The following is a 20,257-nucleotide window of genomic DNA, read 5'->3' on the forward strand; positions in this document are numbered from 1 at the left end:
TAGGTTTTTAAGAGTGAAAAAATCGACAAAGAGTCTTGAACGAAGGAAGAGAAAATTGACAAGCAAGCAACAATGGTTGCTGGATCTAGTTGAAGCTAAATTGTTGAATTTTGCAACAAAGATTATAGAATGTTGCGCATTTTTCCTCCAACTCCCAGCATTTCCCAATAGGGTTTTACTCGGAAAATGTTATGATGAAGTTTAGGGGTTTTATGGTTTAGGGAAGGTTTAAATTTCTGTCAAAGTTTTCTCCATGTAATGATAATCAAGTTTAGGAGGCAGCATTGTGGCACCAAACACAGAGTGTTGCATTGTGATTAACTAGGTGACTGAAGAACAGGTAAGCATTGAAAGGCAGGGGCATCCAAAGGAACATGCCCCATTAGATATGTCGGAATTCAAAGTAGTTGTTTGGGGTAGTTAAGCGGCTAGAAAGAAAATGAAACACAGCCTCTTTTGCTTTCATCGCCCAAACCACAACTTTGTTCCCCAAAACTGACTAATGAGATTCATGGCGGACTTCCCAACCCCATTTGATCAAAACCCAACAATCAAAACAAAACCCTTTCTTTGTTACCTCCTTCTCTTCTAACAAGCCCCACCCTCTCTCACTTTTCTTGTATATGTATTAACCCTCCTCCTAACATTTTAGACAAATATAGAAACTGTGGGAGAGGAAGCAGGGGAATTCAAGACAGGTTGATCATGGCTGCTGTTACTTCTTGTTCTTCTGGTGTTCTGTTTGGAGCAAGAGAGAATGGAGCTTTTCTGGGACAGTTTGATGGCCTTAGGCAAGTGGAGAAAATGCATATGCCTTTAGCTTCCACCAAGCCTCACGGACTTGTTTCTACTTCAGGTAACTGTGATGATCCATTAGAATTGTTAATTCAATTTACCTTTAGTTCTTTAAAGAGACTGATCAAAATGGCGTATATGGTCTAGCAGTTTATAAATTCAGATACTTTTAGTACACCAAAGTCATTCTCCTAAATTCGTTTTTGATGTAGGAAAGCAGCAAACTGTGATATATGCTACTCGCTATACTATTTGAATGCATACCCCTATGTCTTTTATGGTTTTGCTATGAAGCATAATGTGTTCTCAACTGTGAATCTGGAATTCTGGATATTCAAATAAGAAACCCTTCATCAGTGTTAAACTATAACATGTTAGTACTTAGTAGCTAGACAGAGGGGCATTTCTTCATATAATGAAGGTTGAGACTTTTACCTAACAGAGGGATAGGCCTTCTGTTACAACATATAATGTGAATCGGATTTGTGTTGGATGCTTACTTCTATGATTGTTTTACATTGAAAACTTTGGGTTCAAATTTGTCATCTTTGTGATTTCTTGGGGCCTTACAGTCTAACTGATTTTGACTCAACGGGCATGGTTCTCCAGTTCTAACTGATATTTGCATTCTCAGCACCAAGATGTAGAACAATCAAGGCCATGGTATCTCCTGCTGTTTCTGCTCCCAAAAGAGAAACTGACCCCAAGAAAAGAACTGTAATAACAGGGCAGGGTCTAGTCTCAGTTTTTGGAAGTGACATTGATACTTTCTACAACAGACTTCTGGAAGGAGAGAGTGGGATCACTCTTATAGATAGATTTGATGCTTCCAGCTTCTCGGTTAGATTTGCGGGACAGATTCGTGATTTCTCTTCTAAAGGCTACATTGATGGGAAGAATGATCGACGTCTTGATGATTGCTGGAGATATGGTATAGTTGCCGGCAAAAGGGCCCTTGAGGATGCCAACCTTGGACCTGAAGCCCTTGAATCTGTCAGTCACATTTATATCACTTTTCTACTTCTCACACATTGTAACATAGTGCACTTAATCTAAATGACTTGTGATATATATGCTTAACAGATGGACAAAACAAGGATTGGTTGCATAGTTGGGACAGGTATGGGAGGTTTAACAGCTTTCAGTGCCGGAGTGGAGTCCCTTGTTCAAAAGGGTTACAAGAAGATTAGTCCATTTTTCATTCCTTACTCCATTACCAACATGGGATCAGCATTGTTAGCAATAGATACCGGGTTGATGGGACCAAATTACTCCATCTCTACAGCTTGTGCCACTGCAAATTACTGCTTCTATGCAGCTGCAAACCACATTAGAAGGGGTGAAGCAGATATCATGGTAGTTGGAGGGACTGAGGCAGCAGTCATGCCTGTTGGTGTTGGAGGTTTCATTGCTTGCCGGGCCTTGTCTCAGAGAAATGATGAACCCCACAGAGCTTCAAGACCATGGGACAAAAATCGTGATGGTTTTGTTATGGGAGAAGGCGCTGGTGTTCTGGTAATTGTAAAATAATGTATTTAGTCCTAACTCTAAAAAAGTGAAAGAGTGTATCTTTGTTTCTGATATGCATTATACCTCGGCTGTCTTTCGTATGTTGCACTAGGTTATGGAGAGCTTGGAGAGTGCATTGAAAAGAGGAGCACCTATAATTGCTGAGTACTTGGGAGGCGCTGTAACATGTGATGCTCATCACATGACAGATCCTAGATCAGATGGACTTGGAGTGTCATCTTGCATAACCAAGAGTTTAGATGATGCTGGTGTTTCTCCGGAAGAGGTAACCGCATCTATGTGAAGCTAAAGAAGCATGTCATCTATGGCTATTCTAGATTCTGATCTAATGTGGTGATTATAATTCACAGGTGAACTATGTGAATGCTCATGCAACATCCACACTAGCAGGAGATTTGGCTGAGTTTAATGCCATCAAAAAGGTCTTTGGGAAGAACACATCCGAGATGAAGATCAACGGAACCAAGGCAAGGCACCCAAATTTCATTCACATATATAATCTTAATGAAATTGTTTCTGTTTGAACATAGTAGCATACTTGAACGCTGATATTTATGTAATAACCCTAAATTTTAAACAATGTTAGTTTGATTTGGAATTCTATAAAATTTCGAATGTTATTAGAATGAACGTATTTGGTTGCAACGTTAGTAAACGAGAAACGGAAACGTTCTCGGAACGTTTAAATTGAAAAACGTTACATTTCCGTAACGTTTATATCGACTTTTATTTCGTCGATCGGTTGCGAAAACTTCCTTCACGAAAGTTGTAGAGCTCGTCGATACGAGTGCGTGGACATGTGACGCGTCCAAATCGGACGACGTACGTGAAAGTTATTAACGTCGGAAGTTAGTTTCCGATTTGGAAACTAGTATAAATAGAACATTTATGAGATTAGGGTTTCCATAATTGGAAACCCTCTCTCTCCCATTCAGCCCGCCTCCCTCTCTCTTTCTCTCTCTCTCTCTCTCCCCCTCACGATACTCCCTCACGAAACCGTCGATCTCTCTCCCCGATCGCCGCCACCCCGCGTCCGTGAGCCACACCGCCGGCACTACAAGCGTCGCACGACCTCCAGCAGTCGACCCCGAGGTCGACGCACTGCCTCTCGCCGTCGTGGAGTCGCGTTGCACGTCACCGAGCCAAGACCGACTGTTTCAAGCTCATCGGCGATTCCCCGGTGCTTCCACGGCGTGATAGAGGTAAGGGTTGTGAAATTGAATGGGTTGTGATGTTGTTGTGTTGATTTTGGGAGGTTTTTGTTGTGAATCGGAGGTAGATGGAGGAGAAGGATACCGCCGCCTAGAGGCGGCGCGTGAGAGAGTAGGGGGCAAGCCATGGGTGGTCGGAGACCGTGGGGAAGTAGAGGAGGAAGAGAGGGTGGTTTTGGAGGCGGCGGTGGCGTCACACGCTCCGTGGTTAGCCTCGGCGCGTGGGCCCCACGCGCGGCCGGCCGGAGGTGGCGCGTGTGCCACACGCGCCGCCGTGTGAGGCGGTGTAAATAGTTTCGACTGAAAGGGTATTTTGGTAATTTACTGTGTAACGGTAAATGTAAATGTAAATTTTATTTACGTATGGTAAATGTAATTAAGTTTTACCTACGGTAAATGTAATTATAATTTACTTTCAGTAAATGTAAAAAGTAAATTGTAAAAAGGGTAATTTAGTAAATTTTTATTTACTGAATTTGTATTTACATTAAATCGTACGTATACGTACAGAAATACGTATTTAATATTTATACGTACAGAAATACGTATTAATATTTATACGTACAGAAATACGTATTTAATATTTATACGTACAGTAATACGTATTTAATATTTATACGTACAGAAATACGTATTAATATTTATACGTACAGAAATACGTATTAATATTTATACGTACAGAAATACGTATTAATATTTATACGTACAGAAATACGTATTTAATATTTATACGTACAGAAATACGTATTTAATATTTATACGTACAGAAATACGTATTAATTGAGTATTGTACAGTAACCGTGAATAGTGAACAGTGAACAGTAACTTCGTATAAACCAAAATTGCTGAACAGTAACCGATTATTACTGTTTCGGCATTTAAAGGTTTACGAAACGATTCTAAATGCTGGTTTTTATCTTTTTAAGGTGATCGCTAAATCGAGGAAAGGGAGTATCATCGGAAATTGAGGATTTACGCTCAAGTCAATAAGGTGAGTAAAATCTCACTGAATTACGAATCTACCCTCGCGGTGATTCAACATTTTTGCAAGTGTGTTTATTTAATGAATTACAACATGTATATAACTTAGTGGACTACGTATATATATAGTATAATGGTAATAAATACATATATATATATAGTTCATTAAATTACATACTGTTATTAATTCATTAAAAATAGTCATTTCGGTGACAGAAAAATGGTGCATGTGTGATTTTAATGGTACGATATGATGTGAGATTATCGTACGTAATTTTTCAGGTGTTTATGAAATATGACATGTATATGATATAGTGGACTATGTATATATTGTATAAATGGTAAATAAATACAAATATATATAGTTTGCTATATAATATACTGTTATGATTTTTATATGATATATTGTGAAAGTTTTAAAACGTACAATATGATGAGTGATTATTGTACATGATTTTATCACGGAAAATGTGAAATATTGTGATTTGTCTTCGGACGTGATGTGTGGTACAATATGATGTGAGATTATTGTACATGTGAGGCAAGTCGGAACCTAGCCTTTGGCCGGGCGAAAGTTACGATACAGTTAGAGCTCTAGTCTGTCTGCCATAGTACTGCATGAGGTAACGGGTGGTTATCTGATCATGGGTACTCAGCTTGTTTTGGATGTTGGGTGGCGGGTGGTTACCCAACATCAGCGGTATACTAAGTGAGGGGTAACAGATGTGTACCAGCGCTCATTAGTTACCATTTTGTGAAAGTATTAGAGTAACCAGATGGGTTGCTCGTTTTCTCATGATTTTCATTATACTGTGTTGATGTGGAGTTGTGCCTTTTATGAGACGAGAGTTATTTTCATATTTTACTCATACGAGCTGTAAAGCTTACCGGGTTTGTGTTGCAATCCCGGTGCACCAATTTCAATGGTGTAGGGGATACTTCCGCAGGTGCTGAGTAGTGGTGATTGAGTGACGACTCCGAAGACTCGAAGTCGATCGCATCCAGTCGTGGTGAGGTTCCAGCGTGGATTTTGTGTGAGATTTGGTGTGATTTTATTTGTGAGGTTGTTGTGAGGATTATACAATTCCATTTGTTATATGTTGAATTATCATTTGGGTTTGTAATAATCGGCTTGACTGAGTTATATTTTAAACTCAGATGTGATCCGCTGCGACATTAAAATGATTTCGATTTCATTGAGATTATTTTGTGTTTAACGATTTTAAGATTTTGAGTTTTTAAGCTCGAAATTTTGGGGTCGTTACAGTTGGTATCAGAGCCTAAGTGCGTATTTGGCGATTATCAATATCATCCGGGAGCGATGATCCGACTGCAGGCGGGCCCCCATCACATGCTCCTCGGTATTGATATGTCGTCGGGTACGCGAGAGTGTTTTAGGAGCCATACCTAATGGTTTGGTCCTCCGAGATGTATCGTGATGATACTTCGATGATTCATCATATCCTGAAATTTCATGTTAATACCTATTGAATCTGTTTTAGTTGAATTCGAGATTTCACAAGTGTTGACTAAGTGTTTCGTTGTTTGAAGGTGATGAACGGTGACAAGGGCCGAGGACAGGGCCGAGGACGGGCGAGAGGACGTGGTCGAGGCAGGACCGCGGGCCGAGTCCGCAACGTGGAGAACCTTTACGAGGAGGCTGCTCCACAGGTAGAGCGGGTAGGCCGAGGTCGAGGTAGGGCCACAGGTCGAGTCCGCAACGTGGAGAACCTCTACGAGGAGGCTGCGCCGCAGGAGGAGCAGGATGAGCCAGCTCCTGCGGTTAGAGATGACGGCCGAGTGTTGAAGCTGATCAAGGATATTAGTGCACTGTCAGCTCCGACATTTCATGGGGGACTAGATCATATGGTAGCTGACCATTGGATCGAGGGTATGGAGACGTATTTTGAGATGATAGAGTGCACAGAGATTGAGAAGAGAAAGATAGCTACATTCTTTCTCAAGGGTGAGGCTCTAGATTGGTGGAAGAGCATGAGACAGATTGTGGATGTGTCTACATTCACATGGGGAGATTTCACCACCATATTCCAGGAGAAGTATTTCCCAGCCTCAGTACAGGAGGACTTAGAGTTGGAGTTTCTGGCATTGGTACAGGGAGACATGACCATTAGAGAGTATGATGCTCGATTCTCGCAACTGTATCGGTATGTCAGGCCTATGGGTGCGACTGCTTTAGCTCAGAAGTATCTACGTGGGCTGAAGCAAGAGTACAAGACCATGATATCAGTCCTTTGCCTGACTTCACGGGAGCAGATATTTGAGAGTGCTATGAGTTTGGAGCAAGCAGAGAAGACTCGAGCGGGTGATGTGGGGAACAGAGATGCGAAGGGGAAAGGCAAGGCAGTCTATACAGGCAGCGAGCACTCAGGGCAGAGGGATAGGTCATGGAAGAGGCCAAGACCCCACTATCAGGCCCCGACAAGGGCACCACCCCTAGCTATCAGGGCAGCACCAGTCAGACCATTAGCAGCAGTGAGGTGTTATGGCTGCAATGAGATGGGACATTACGCCTCAGCATGTCCGAAACCGAGGAGAGGAGGGTGCCACCGGTGCGGGCAGGTGGGGCACATAGCTCGAGATTGTACCCGACCACTTCCGGGTAGACAGGAACGGCCGCAGAGACAGCTACCAGCAGGCCAAGCTAGAGTGTTCGCAGTGGGTCAGCGAGACACGGGAGTGGAAGGTACATTATCACTTTTTGACTACCTTGCTAGAGTGTTGTTTGATACGGGAGCATCGCATTCATTCGTTGCTAGTTCGGTAGTGGAGATGCTAGGATTGATTCCTACACCTCTCGGGGACGCCTTATGTGTCACTTCACCCCTTGGAGTGTCACTTGAGTTAGAGACAATCTGCAAAGCTTGTCCTATATTGATTGGGAGTAGAGAGTTCTCTGTTTCGTTGATTGTGATTCCGGACCACACTTATGATGTGATCTTGGGGATTGATTGGTTGAGACCACAGCATGCTGTGATTGATTGTTTCGACATGGTAGTGTCCTTTCATAGACCTGGAGAGCCAGTGTTTCGTTATCGTTGCCTCAAGTCCGACAACGCCATGAGATCAGGAGTTTTGGCACATGTGGAGTCAGTGGATCAGAAGGTATCTATTGCAGACATTGTGGTAGTATCTGAGTTTGGTGAAGTATTCCAAGAGATACCGGGGCTACCTCCTCGAAGAGTGGTAGATTTCTGCATTGATGTAGTACCCGGTACAGCACCTGTGTCAAGGCGCCATATAGAATGGGGCAGAATGAACTTAAGGAGCTGAAGGTGCAGATCGATGAGCTATTAGACCAAGGGTTCATTAGACCTAGTGTTTCACCTTGGGGAGCACCTGTTTTGTTCGTGAAGAAGAAAGATGGTTCTCTGCGGTTATGTGTGGACTACAGAGAACTGAACAAGGTGACCATCAAGAATAGGTATCCCTTACCTAGGATTGATGACTTGTTCGATCAGCTCAAAGGTGCTACAGTGTTCTCTAAGATTGATTTGAGATCCGGTTATCATCAACTCAGAGTGAAGGAAGAAGATATATCGAAGACAGCCTTCAGGACCCGGTATGGACATTATGAGTTTGTCGTCATGCCATTTGGTCTAACGAATGCACCAGCTGTCTTCATGAGTTTGATGAACCAAGTATTTAGTCCGTACTTGGATGAGTTTGTAGTGGTGTTTGTGGATGATATTCTGATATACTCCAAGACACGAGAAGAACATGTGGTGCACCTGAGAACAGTGTTGCAGACTTTGAAGGAGGCGAGACTGTATGCCAAGCTAGAGAAGTGTGAGTTCTGGAAAGAAGAGGTCAAATTCCTTGGTCATGTTGTCTCAAAAGATGGAGTACTAGTGGACCCGTCAAAGGTGGAGGCAGTAAAGAATTGGAGTCGTCCAAAGAACCCTACAGAGATACGTAGTTTTCTCGGTTTGGCAGGATACTACAGGAGGTTTATTGAAGGGTTTTCTAGTATTGCATCTTCATTGACCAAGTTGACCAAGAAAGATACTCCGTTCGTGTGGACGGATGCATGTGAGGAAGCATTCAGCAAACTAAAGACTAGACTGACCACAGCTCCAGTGTTGACGATTCCTTCTAGTGGTGGTGGTTATGTCATTTACAGTGATGCTTCGCTCCAAGGTTTGGGTTGTGTGCTGATGCAGCATGGAGGAGTTGTTGCATATGGCTCGAGACAGTTGAAGATTCATGAGAAGAATTATCCGACACACGACCTAGAGCTTGCAGCAGTGGTATTTGCCCTGAAGATTTGGAGACATTACTTGTATGGTGAGAAATTTCAACTCTTTTCAGATCATAAGAGTTTGAAGTACTTGTTCTCACAGAAGGAGCTGAATATGAGGCAGAGGAGATGGATGGAACTCCTCAAGGACTATGACTTCACATTAGAGTACCACCCGGGGAAGGCAAATGTGGTGGCTGATGCCTTGAGCAGAAAACCGAGAGGCGTGGTAGCTTCACTTATGGTCCAGGAATGGTTCATGCTAGAAGCTGCATCAGAGTTTGATTTGGTGCCATCGGGAGGAGAACCAAGGGTCTTTCTTGGTAGTGTCACAGTACAACCCACATTGATCACGAGGATCATACAGGGTCAGGCGCAGGACAGACACTCACGAGCTAAGTTGGCGGATCTAGTAGTTGATACGCTTGATGAGTGTCCTTCTGAGTGGAGAGTTGGACCCGATGGAGGGTTGAGGTTTGGGGCAAGGTTGTGTGTTCCAGATTGTGATGATCTTCGGGAGGAGGTTCTTCGTACGGCACATCGTTCACGCTATACCGTCCATCCAGGGAACACCAAGATGTACAAGGACCTATGCAGACAATTCTGGTGGAACGGTATGAAGAAAGATGTAGCAGAGTTTGTATCGAAGTGCCTTACATGTCAGCAAGTGAAAGCAGAACATCAACGACCAGCTGGCATGTTAAAACCACTGACTATTCCTCTTTGGAAGTGGGAGCAGATATCTATGGATTTTGTGACCGGGTTGCCTAGATCGAAGAAGGGTCACGATGCCATATGGGTGATTGTCGATCGATTGACGAAGTCGGCTCATTTTCTCCCAGTGTCGATGAAGTACTCAGTGGACGTGCTTGGGAAACTATATGTGGATGAGGTAGTGAGACTTCATGGTGCTCCAGTTTCTATTGTTTCCGATAGAGATGCACGTTTCACTTCGAAGTTCTGGGGTGGTTTGCAGAAGGCGATGGGCACTACCTTGGATATGAGTACGGCTTTTCACCCTCAGACGGATGGACAGACAGAGAGGGTGAATCAGGTGATGGAAGACATGTTGAGAGCATGTGTGTTGGACTTCAAGGGTAGCTGGGAAGATCATTTGAGATTGATTGAGTTTGCCTACAACAACAGCTACCATTCTAGTATTGGCATGGCACCGTATGAGGCACTTTATGGTAGGCCATGTCGATCTCCGATCTGTTGGGCCGAAGTTGGTGATGAGGCACTGATGGGTCCAGAGGTGGTTCAGGAAACCACGGAGAAGATCTCGATCATTCGAGATAGAATCCGGACCGCTCAGAGTAGACAGAAGAGCTATGCAGACTTGAAGAGGAGACATGTGGAATTTGAGGTCGGTGATCATGTGTTCTTGAAAGTTTCACCTATGAGAGGTGTAGTGAGATTCGGCAAGAAAGGAAAGTTGGCACCGAGGTACGTTGGGCCCTTTGAGATACTTGAGAAGGTGGGCGAACTAGCTTATCGACTAGCCTTGCCTACTAGTATGTCGGGTGTTCACAATGTCTTCCACATTTCCATGTTGAGGAAGTATGTACCAGATGAGTCACATGTGATTGATCATAGCACCATTGAGGTGAAGGAAAATGCTACATTTGTTGTCGAACCGGTTCGTATTTTGGATAGATCTACAAAGAAGCTACGGAGGAGAGAAGTTGGGCTAGTCAAGGTGTTGTGGAGTCACCATGATGAGGGTGATGCATCTTGGGAGCTAGAGTCAGACATGATGACCAGATATCCACAGTTGTTTGTTGAGTGAGTTTGAATTTCGGGACGAAATTCCTTTAAGGGGGGTAGATTGTAATAACCCTAAATTTTAAACAATGTTAGTTTGATTTGGAATTCTATAAAATTTCGAATGTTATTAGAATGAACGTATTTGGTTGCAACGTTAGTAAACGAGAAACGGAAACGTTCTCGGAACGTTTAAATTGAAAAACGTTACATTTCCGTAACGTTTATATCGACTTTTATTTCGTCGATCGGTTGCGAAAACTTCCTTCACGAAAGTTGTAGAGCTCGTCGATACGAGTGCGTGGACATGTGACGCGTCCAAATCGGACGACGTACGTGAAAGTTATTAACGTCGGAAGTTAGTTTCCGATTTGGAAACTAGTATAAATAGAACATTTATGAGATTAGGGTTTCCATAATTGGAAACCCTCTCTCTCCCATTCAGCCCGCCTCCCTCTCTCTTTCTCTCTCTCTCTCTCTCCCCCTCACGATACTCCCTCACGAAACCGTCGATCTCTCTCCCCGATCGCCGCCACCCCGCGTCCGTGAGCCACACCGCCGGCACTACAAGCGTCGCACGACCTCCAGCAGTCGACCCCGAGGTCGACGCACTGCCTCTCGCCGTCGTGGAGTCGCGTTGCACGTCACCGAGCCAAGACCGACTGTTTCAAGCTCATCGGCGATTCCCCGGTGCTTCCACGGCGTGATAGAGGTAAGGGTTGTGAAATTGAATGGGTTGTGATGTTGTTGTGTTGATTTTGGGAGGTTTTTGTTGTGAATCGGAGGTAGATGGAGGAGAAGGATACCGCCGCCTAGAGGCGGCGCGTGAGAGAGTAGGGGGCAAGCCATGGGTGGTCGGAGACCGTGGGGAAGTAGAGGAGGAAGAGAGGGTGGTTTTGGAGGCGGCGGTGGCGTCACACGCTCCGTGGTTAGCCTCGGCGCGTGGGCCCCACGCGCGGCCGGCCGGAGGTGGCGCGTGTGCCACACGCGCCGCCGTGTGAGGCGGTGTAAATAGTTTCGACTGAAAGGGTATTTTGGTAATTTACTGTGTAACGGTAAATGTAAATGTAAATTTTATTTACGTATGGTAAATGTAATTAAGTTTTACCTACGGTAAATGTAATTATAATTTACTTTCAGTAAATGTAAAAAGTAAATTGTAAAAAGGGTAATTTAGTAAATTTTTATTTACTGAATTTGTATTTACATTAAATCGTACGTATACGTACAGAAATACGTATTTAATATTTATACGTACAGAAATACGTATTAATATTTATACGTACAGAAATACGTATTTAATATTTATACGTACAGTAATACGTATTTAATATTTATACGTACAGAAATACGTATTAATATTTATACGTACAGAAATACGTATTAATATTTATACGTACAGAAATACGTATTAATATTTATACGTACAGAAATACGTATTTAATATTTATACGTACAGAAATACGTATTTAATATTTATACGTACAGAAATACGTATTAATTGAGTATTGTACAGTAACCGTGAATAGTGAACAGTGAACAGTAACTTCGTATAAACCAAAATTGCTGAACAGTAACCGATTATTACTGTTTCGGCATTTAAAGGTTTACGAAACGATTCTAAATGCTGGTTTTTATCTTTTTAAGGTGATCGCTAAATCGAGGAAAGGGAGTATCATCGGAAATTGAGGATTTACGCTCAAGTCAATAAGGTGAGTAAAATCTCACTGAATTACGAATCTACCCTCGCGGTGATTCAACATTTTTGCAAGTGTGTTTATTTAATGAATTACAACATGTATATAACTTAGTGGACTACGTATATATATAGTATAATGGTAATAAATACATATATATATATAGTTCATTAAATTACATACTGTTATTAATTCATTAAAAATAGTCATTTCGGTGACAGAAAAATGGTGCATGTGTGATTTTAATGGTACGATATGATGTGAGATTATCGTACGTAATTTTTCAGGTGTTTATGAAATATGACATGTATATGATATAGTGGACTATGTATATATTGTATAAATGGTAAATAAATACAAATATATATAGTTTGCTATATAATATACTGTTATGATTTTTATATGATATATTGTGAAAGTTTTAAAACGTACAATATGATGAGTGATTATTGTACATGATTTTATCACGGAAAATGTGAAATATTGTGATTTGTCTTCGGACGTGATGTGTGGTACAATATGATGTGAGATTATTGTACATGTGAGGCAAGTCGGAACCTAGCCTTTGGCCGGGCGAAAGTTACGATACAGTTAGAGCTCTAGTCTGTCTGCCATAGTACTGCATGAGGTAACGGGTGGTTATCTGATCATGGGTACTCAGCTTGTTTTGGATGTTGGGTGGCGGGTGGTTACCCAACATCAGCGGTATACTAAGTGAGGGGTAACAGATGTGTACCAGCGCTCATTAGTTACCATTTTGTGCACGTATTAGAGTAACCAGATGGGTTGCTCGTTTTCTCATGATTTTCATTATACTGTGTTGATGTGGAGTTGTGCCTTTTATGAGACGAGAGTTATTTTCATATTTTACTCATACGAGCTGTAAAGCTTACCGGGTTTGTGTTGCAATCCCGGTGCACCAATTTCAATGGTGTAGGGGATACTTCCGCAGGTGCTGAGTAGTGGTGATTGAGTGACGACTCCGAAGACTCGAAGTCGATCGCATCCAGTCGTGGTGAGGTTCCAGCGTGGATTTTGTGTGAGATTTGGTGTGATTTTATTTGTGAGGTTGTTGTGAGGATTATACAATTCCATTTGTTATATGTTGAATTATCATTTGGGTTTGTAATAATCGGCTTGACTGAGTTATATTTTAAACTCAGATGTGATCCGCTGCGACATTAAAATGATTTCGATTTCATTGAGATTATTTTGTGTTTAACGATTTTAAGATTTTGAGTTTTTAAGCTCGAAATTTTGGGGTCGTTACAATTTACACTTCAAAACTGATCTACATTTAACTTTAAACTTATCATGCAAAACTAGTGCATTATAGTGATCTTCTTTCACTTGTTGCAGTCCATGATTGGACATGGTCTTGGGGCTGCTGGTGGATTGGAAGCCATTGCAACCATTAAAGCAATCAACACTGGCTGGCTTCACCCAACAATTAATCAAGATGTATTGAACCACTATAGTTCATTTCATTTTTTCATAATTGTATTCTATTTAATTTTTTCTAATGCTTTCGATTTACAGGACTTGGAGCCTGCTGTTACAATCGACACAGTCCCAAACGTGAAGAAGAAGCATGAGGTTAATGTTGGTAAGTAATTTTAAACACTCGTCAAGATATATTTACATAAGAACATGTAAATGAAAATCTCTTAGCATTGATTACGATATCCATTTTTTTTCTTGACTAACCGAGATAGATAACTTGCAGCTATCTCAAACTCATTTGGCTTTGGAGGACACAATTCTGTGGTGGTCTTTGCCGCTTACAACCCCTAAACAACATCCAAACCAAAAAGTACTAAAGCAGTCATTTTCCATCACCCTTCCTCTAGTTAGAACCCAGCTCATTGATTTCTGGGATGTTCCATTTTCTCAAAAGCATGTAAGAGGCTATGTCAGTATGCAAATGAAGTGCGATGTATTGAGTCCTCAAAGCCCATGTAGCCCTTTCCACCATGTGCATTTTATCTCATCATGATGATCTTTGATGAGAACGGATTTTTTCCTTTTTTCACTGAATAATACATAACATCCATTTTCTTTCTGTTTAGGTTCAACATCGAGCATGTTTTTTTTATTTTCTGTTTGTAATGCAGCTAAATTTTGTAATAAACAGTTTGAAACATCATGGGCTAATTGTAGAAAAAATTGTGAGCTTAAATAAATTTTAAATTGTCTAATGACTAAACATTCTCGATCTTTCCTTCATACTGTCACTTTTTTGTTTAGATACATGTTTCTGGAAGTCTGGAACTTCTTTTAGCAGGTTTTACTTAAAAATTTAATGTAAATTTCATCACTATTTGATATTTTCGTACTTTGCCTATGATATTTCATTAAAACCAATGTGTCATACCACTCAGGTTGAAAGACCAGCAGCACTTTTCCTTCACTATTTGTTGAAAACAATATAACTTGGTTGAAGTTTATTCCTATAACAGCAAATGTTTTTCTTATTATACATTTCAATATTCTGCAATCCTTTTTTATTCTGCAGTCCATGAAATGAACAACACAGCTGAAGCTATACGTTACACTCTTTAAATATATAGATTGAAACTTCCACAACTGACTTCTATAACTAGTTTGAAGACATCTAATGTATCTCTAGAACTAGTTGTTTCATATATATGTTATCTACAACGGTCTATATATATACTACTACTAACTCAATCAATGAATTTAGATTAACAATAAGAAATCTATAATGTACATACAATTAGATGATTGTTTTCTTATAGAATAAGTAGTTTTCTACTGTTATCAAAAGGGTTTAAGAAAGAAAGCAAAAATCGTGAAAGTGATTTGGAAACTAAACACAGCCTAAAATGGACTTCAAGTTTTCTGGAAGAAATACCATTTACTTTGACCAGATTATGAACTCTAAATTAACTATTATTATTCCTTTCTACCAAAAAACAACCGCATGGCTCTAGTTTACAACCATCATATGGGTTTGTTACGTTTTACTTTTCTCACAGATGGAATGTCACTCTCCAAGCTTATAGTTTAATGATACAGAACGCAGAAAACAGCAACTTGCTAGACACCAATTGATTTCACTCTAAACTAAAGTTGTTGCTAGGTGAAGTCGAATCTGTGGATCGTATTAGCCTCCAGATAAATAAATTGATCGAGATCTTTATACCGACATTGAAAGCTAATTAGCTATTTTCCCACTAGCTTGGTGCTGATTACTGTTGTGGCTGGTGAATCAGTGAATGTGATGAACACCACCTATAAGCACATGGACTAGATGTTGACCCTCTCTTCGTCTCTGTATATATTAGTATTAAGAATGGTTGCCCATTAGGTCTAATTATCTAGCTAGTCTTGTTAGTTGTAAATAGGTAGATAATTAATTAACCCTTATTTTCAGTCCTAGTGTCCTTGAAGTTGAAGCATCATAAGCTTTAGTATAATGCGCATAATGCCTTTGTTTTAAGAGGTTAGGAATATGATTCATAATAGATGCTCAGTTTACTTCAAGATTTCTAAGCTGTCATGTTTCATCTAAATTTCAATATCTTTTTGCATAAATTTGTTTAGGTCATCTGTACGTTCTTTGCATATACAACGCAATTAGTATACGATTTGGAGATTATCTTATCTGTTGAAGATAAGAAAATATTCCAGATTCCAAGTGTTCTTCAACCATTTTGAAAGGGCCCTCATGCCTTCATCATAAGCGAGCAAAACTATATTATTATGGATTCCGTTAATTTCCTCCATGGATGTTATAACAAGAATAAACCTCAGAAAATGAACCATAATACTCCTTTCAGCTTAGCTATAGTTAATTTTGTTAGATAAGAAATTGACCAGCTGAAGATTATGTATATATGTATGCAAAGAAATCCTCATGATGGCCATTGCTCCATATATATATATATACACTACTTGGTCTCTTAAACACTGTATACAGAACAAAAAAAAACAAAGGTCCTGAAAGCTTTTGCTTTTGCTACTGAGCATGACAATAAGGAAACAAGAGAGTGAATCGACCACCATAGCTACAGATATTGATATTGATATCAGCTCATCAGCCACGGAAATTAGGGTTAATATTGATATCAGATCTAAAAATTTGCCCATTAGTCATTTCCCACCTCTGCAAGTACTTCCAAACTCACTTTCAAAATCAAAACCATACACAAACAGGAACCAAGGTTTATTTCACTTTATTAAAACAACGAAGAGAGAAGAAAATGACATGCAAACTAAACTAGAGGATATGGACAATCAAGAATTTAAGGACGTACAGCAGAAAAGAAAGTGAGCAGAATTTCTTAGTTTGATTTTATCTTTTGAAATTAGAGTTGAGCAATTGTTCTTGTTCTGTTTATGTCATGAATCTTCATTTGACCAGAATATTGAGAATTAACATGGTTCAACAACTAATTATGTTTCATCTTCACACTGTTGGTAGGTAAGCTAGCTAGCTAACACTTAAACTCTTCCACCTCCTTCAATAAACAAACAAACCATGAAATGGGCATTTTTAGGTACTAATATAAATCGCAACTAATTTGGATTACACTCAAAGTGCTTTGATTTGAAATCTCATTTTCAGAAAAAGCATAATTAAGCTGAAGAATTAAATTCATCTTTCCTGGGCATGCTTGTGAGATCTTCTGCACAAACATCAGTAGTGGTACAGATTTGCCGGTGATCTCAACTTTGGATTTAAACCAAAATTGTCATAGTCTTCATTTGGGGATAATGAAAATTTTATGAACTAAACATTTTGTTCTGTTTGCAGAACTAAGTGGGAGAATACAATTGTATATTCCAAAATTTAGGATATTAATTATGGTAGGCCTTGTAGTAACCTAGTGCTTAAGTTTTATATGCTTTTTATACGATTGGGTTTTAGATTATGAACATCCATAAATTTTCCTCCTTTGTGATTCCAAATGGGTTTTCTTCTTTCTGATTTTTCAATGTTATAGATAAAGGCTTTTTTTTCATCTGGGATTGGAAAATGCCATGAAGCTTATCAATATGACTCTATTATGATATTCTGTAATGTAGGTGTCCATGGGACCTAATTAAAGCACTTAATTCATCCTTAATAGGTTTTGGAGTGAGCAATTAGAGAAGGGTAACATGAAACTACAGGACTTGATTATTCACATATAATCAGGCTTGACCAATCTTATAGTACTAACATGACTTAATGTTTCAAATATGTCATTAGAAGGAATCTTTGCTTTGTTAATTACTAAGTTTCATGTGTTTGTTTATTTTCATTCATGGGATTGCTTGATTAAACAAGTACTCCTTAATTTTAACAGTTACCATAATACCAAACTAATGTTGTGGCTGCTTTAGACGCGAGCTAAATCTATGGAGCTTTATGATGAAAATTGCAAATATGGAAGAGGATGATCTGCGATCATGTATTACTGTTAGATCATATCCAAAATGAGTTTTGCAAGTAAATTTCTCCATGATGTGTCGTATAAGTCGAGCTCATAAAAACTCAAACCAGTTAAGAAGGACACATCCGCGTAGGCGCGTATTGGACTCGAGAAGTAGAAAAATTCATAAAACAAAACTTCGTCACATATCAACTTTTAGACAACAGATAGTAATAGCCAAAAGATGTATTGTACTAATACAAATGATGTTGTATTGTATTATATGAAGCTGTGAACTAAACCCTCACACCTATTGAACAAAGTTGATGATCTAATCACTTTGTAAATAATCTTAATGATTGCTTGATAGAGACAGGAGGGGAGGATGAATTAAGGTCCCCATATCTGAGTCTGAACGGTAAGATTTTGCTGTGTATTACAGATTTGCAGATGTGCATGTGTGTAGCATACTAGGAGGCAATTAGGGTAGTCCACACAATTGTTCTCCACATGAGTTTCTTTGTTTTTCTGTTCTATAAATATTTTACTTTTTTTTCAATCAAAAATAATAATAGCTGTTTTTTGTTGACTATGTCTCCATATACCATTGGGATTCTTATAAGAAATGTTTGTATGCAGCATCTCTCAAAATTCCATTACATTTTTGTGTGGGAGATTTAATCAAACAGTACCCTAATTACTGACCATCATAAATTTTAGTACCTCATATTTCGAAACTATCGCATTAGTACCTCAAGTCTCTCTCTTAACTTAATTGTAGTTCATTCCGTCAATTAACATAATTAGTGGCTTTATTTCCCTCATAGACATTTTCATCACTTCATTTTCTTCCGATTTTAACTTTCATTTCCCTCAAATTACAACTTCTATTTATTTACCCGAAAAAAAATAATCCTATTGAAAAAAGTAAAAACGGGTAAACAAACCAAAAATTGGCTGACAAAAGAGAACCATTTTCCTTACGAGAGAGAGAGAGAGAGAGAGAGAGAGAGAGAGAGAGAGAGAGAGAGAGAGAGAGAGAGAGAGAGAGAGAGAGAGAGAGAGAGAGAGAGAGAGAGAGAGAGAGAGAGAGAGAGAGAGAGAGAGAGAGAGAGAGAGAGAGAGAGAGAGAGAGAGAGAGAGAACGCGCCTCACGCGCTTGAGGGGAAAAAGTGTTTGCGTCTCCTGGCCGACAGTGAGCCCATCGCCATCGTTGGACAGGCTGTCATAGGCTCGAAATTTCAAATGATAAAAATTCAAATTCGAAGCTATGAAAACTCTAAAACAATCTCAAATATATTGAAATCATTTTATAATAACAGTGTATTGAAACTAAGTCCAGAACACGACTCAGTCGACTTGAATAATACATAACCAGTTTATACCTCAGTATTATCACTAATGAAAATGTAAAATTCACTCAATACTCACCACAAACAGAAGAAATAAATCTTCAGAATAAGCCCTATGAATCTGCTAATCCTCTCCTGAAAAACTATCCTCTACATCATCGCATTGGTGCACCGGGATTGTAAACACAAACCCAGTAAGCTTTTCAACCCGTATGAGTAAACCAACAGTATAACATACATCGCATACCAAGGAAATATGACAGATAACATTTAAAGACAAATGTACTCATGTGACACTGGGCAACCCATATGTTATCCAATATCATTTAAAAATGTGTAATCATGAAACACTAGGCAACCCATTTGTTACCCAAAATTATTTAAAAACATGGATACTCATGAGACCTAGGTACTCATCGGTTACGCATCATGCAGTACAACGACAGACACTGGGCAACCCATCTGTTACCCAATATCACTCAAAAACATGGGTACTCATGAGACTCAGGCAACCCATATGTTACCCCTCATGCAATACACCGACAAGCACTGGGCAACCCATCTGGTTACCCAAAATCATTTAAAATATGGGTACTCATGAGACCCATGTACCCATCTGTTACCCCTCATGCAGTACACCGACATACACTAGGCAACCCATTTGTTACCCAATATCACTAAAAAACATGGGTACTCATGAGACTCAGGCAACTCATATGTTACAGTGTTACCCCTCATGTAGTATACCGGTAGACAGACTAGAGCTCTAACTGAATCGTAACCGACACCCGGCCAAGGCGTGGTTCCGATTACTGCCAACAACGTCCGAAGACCAGAAAACATTTTAACAAGACTCAATGTTTAAACCACGTACAATATAACAATCCACACATGTTATTGTACTACAACCAAACGAATCTTGCACAATAATATTTATATAGTCACCCCAATAATCCATTATACTTGAAGGTACGTTATCTCCCTTCCGGTCTCATCGCCACAATTAATCAAGAACATTACCATCTCATAATTTAAATAGAAACCGTAACATTATATAATACAACAACCCATATATATGTATCGTATTTACCATTTCGTACACATACACAGTCCATTATATTATATAAATATCACAGTTCACTCTTTTTAATAATTCAAACATATAAGTAACCGCAAATGGTAAACTTGTCATAGTGAGATTTACTCACATTCACCATAGTCCATAATCACTAAAACCTTTTAAAATAATGTATTAAAATACTGTTTCACTTACCCATGACCTGTAGAT

The 20,257-nt window shown here is 39.7% G+C and overlaps 1 protein-coding gene across 2 annotated transcripts; it reads left to right on the plus strand.

Annotated features, from left to right (window-relative positions):
- The first annotated feature begins 537 nt into the window (after positions 1–537).
- Positions 538–14,426, plus strand: LOC126794333 (3-oxoacyl-[acyl-carrier-protein] synthase I, chloroplastic-like). Of its 2 annotated transcripts, XM_050521016.1 has the most exons (8): positions 545–856; positions 1,430–1,788; positions 1,879–2,310; positions 2,417–2,590; positions 2,676–2,792; positions 13,596–13,697; positions 13,776–13,842; positions 13,963–14,426. In XM_050521016.1, the coding sequence occupies exons 1-8, from the start codon at positions 706–708 to the stop codon at positions 14,028–14,030; spliced, it is 1,470 nt and encodes a 489-aa protein (XP_050376973.1). In that variant the 5' UTR covers positions 545–705; the 3' UTR covers positions 14,031–14,426. The 2 variants fall into 2 exon arrangements, with proteins under 2 accessions (XP_050376972.1, XP_050376973.1); XM_050521015.1 differs by having other exon boundaries at positions 538–856; positions 13,596–13,842.
- The last annotated feature ends 5,831 nt before the right edge of the window (positions 14,427–20,257 follow it).

The sequence above is a fragment of the Argentina anserina genome, chromosome 5, assembly GCF_933775445.1.
Source record: "Argentina anserina chromosome 5, drPotAnse1.1, whole genome shotgun sequence".
Classification (NCBI taxonomy): domain Eukaryota; kingdom Viridiplantae; phylum Streptophyta; class Magnoliopsida; order Rosales; family Rosaceae; genus Argentina; species Argentina anserina.

Coding starts and splice junctions, on each gene's coding strand:
- LOC126794333 (XM_050521015.1), top strand. CDS start 706: ATGGCTGCTGTTACTTCTTGTTCTTCTGGTGTTCTGTTTGGAGCAAGA. Junction 857..1,429: donor CGGACTTGTTTCTACTTCAG/GTAACTGTGATG, acceptor TTGCATTCTCAG/CACCAAGATGTAGAACAATC. Junction 2,311..2,416: donor GAGAAGGCGCTGGTGTTCTG/GTAATTGTAAAA, acceptor ATGTTGCACTAG/GTTATGGAGAGCTTGGAGAG.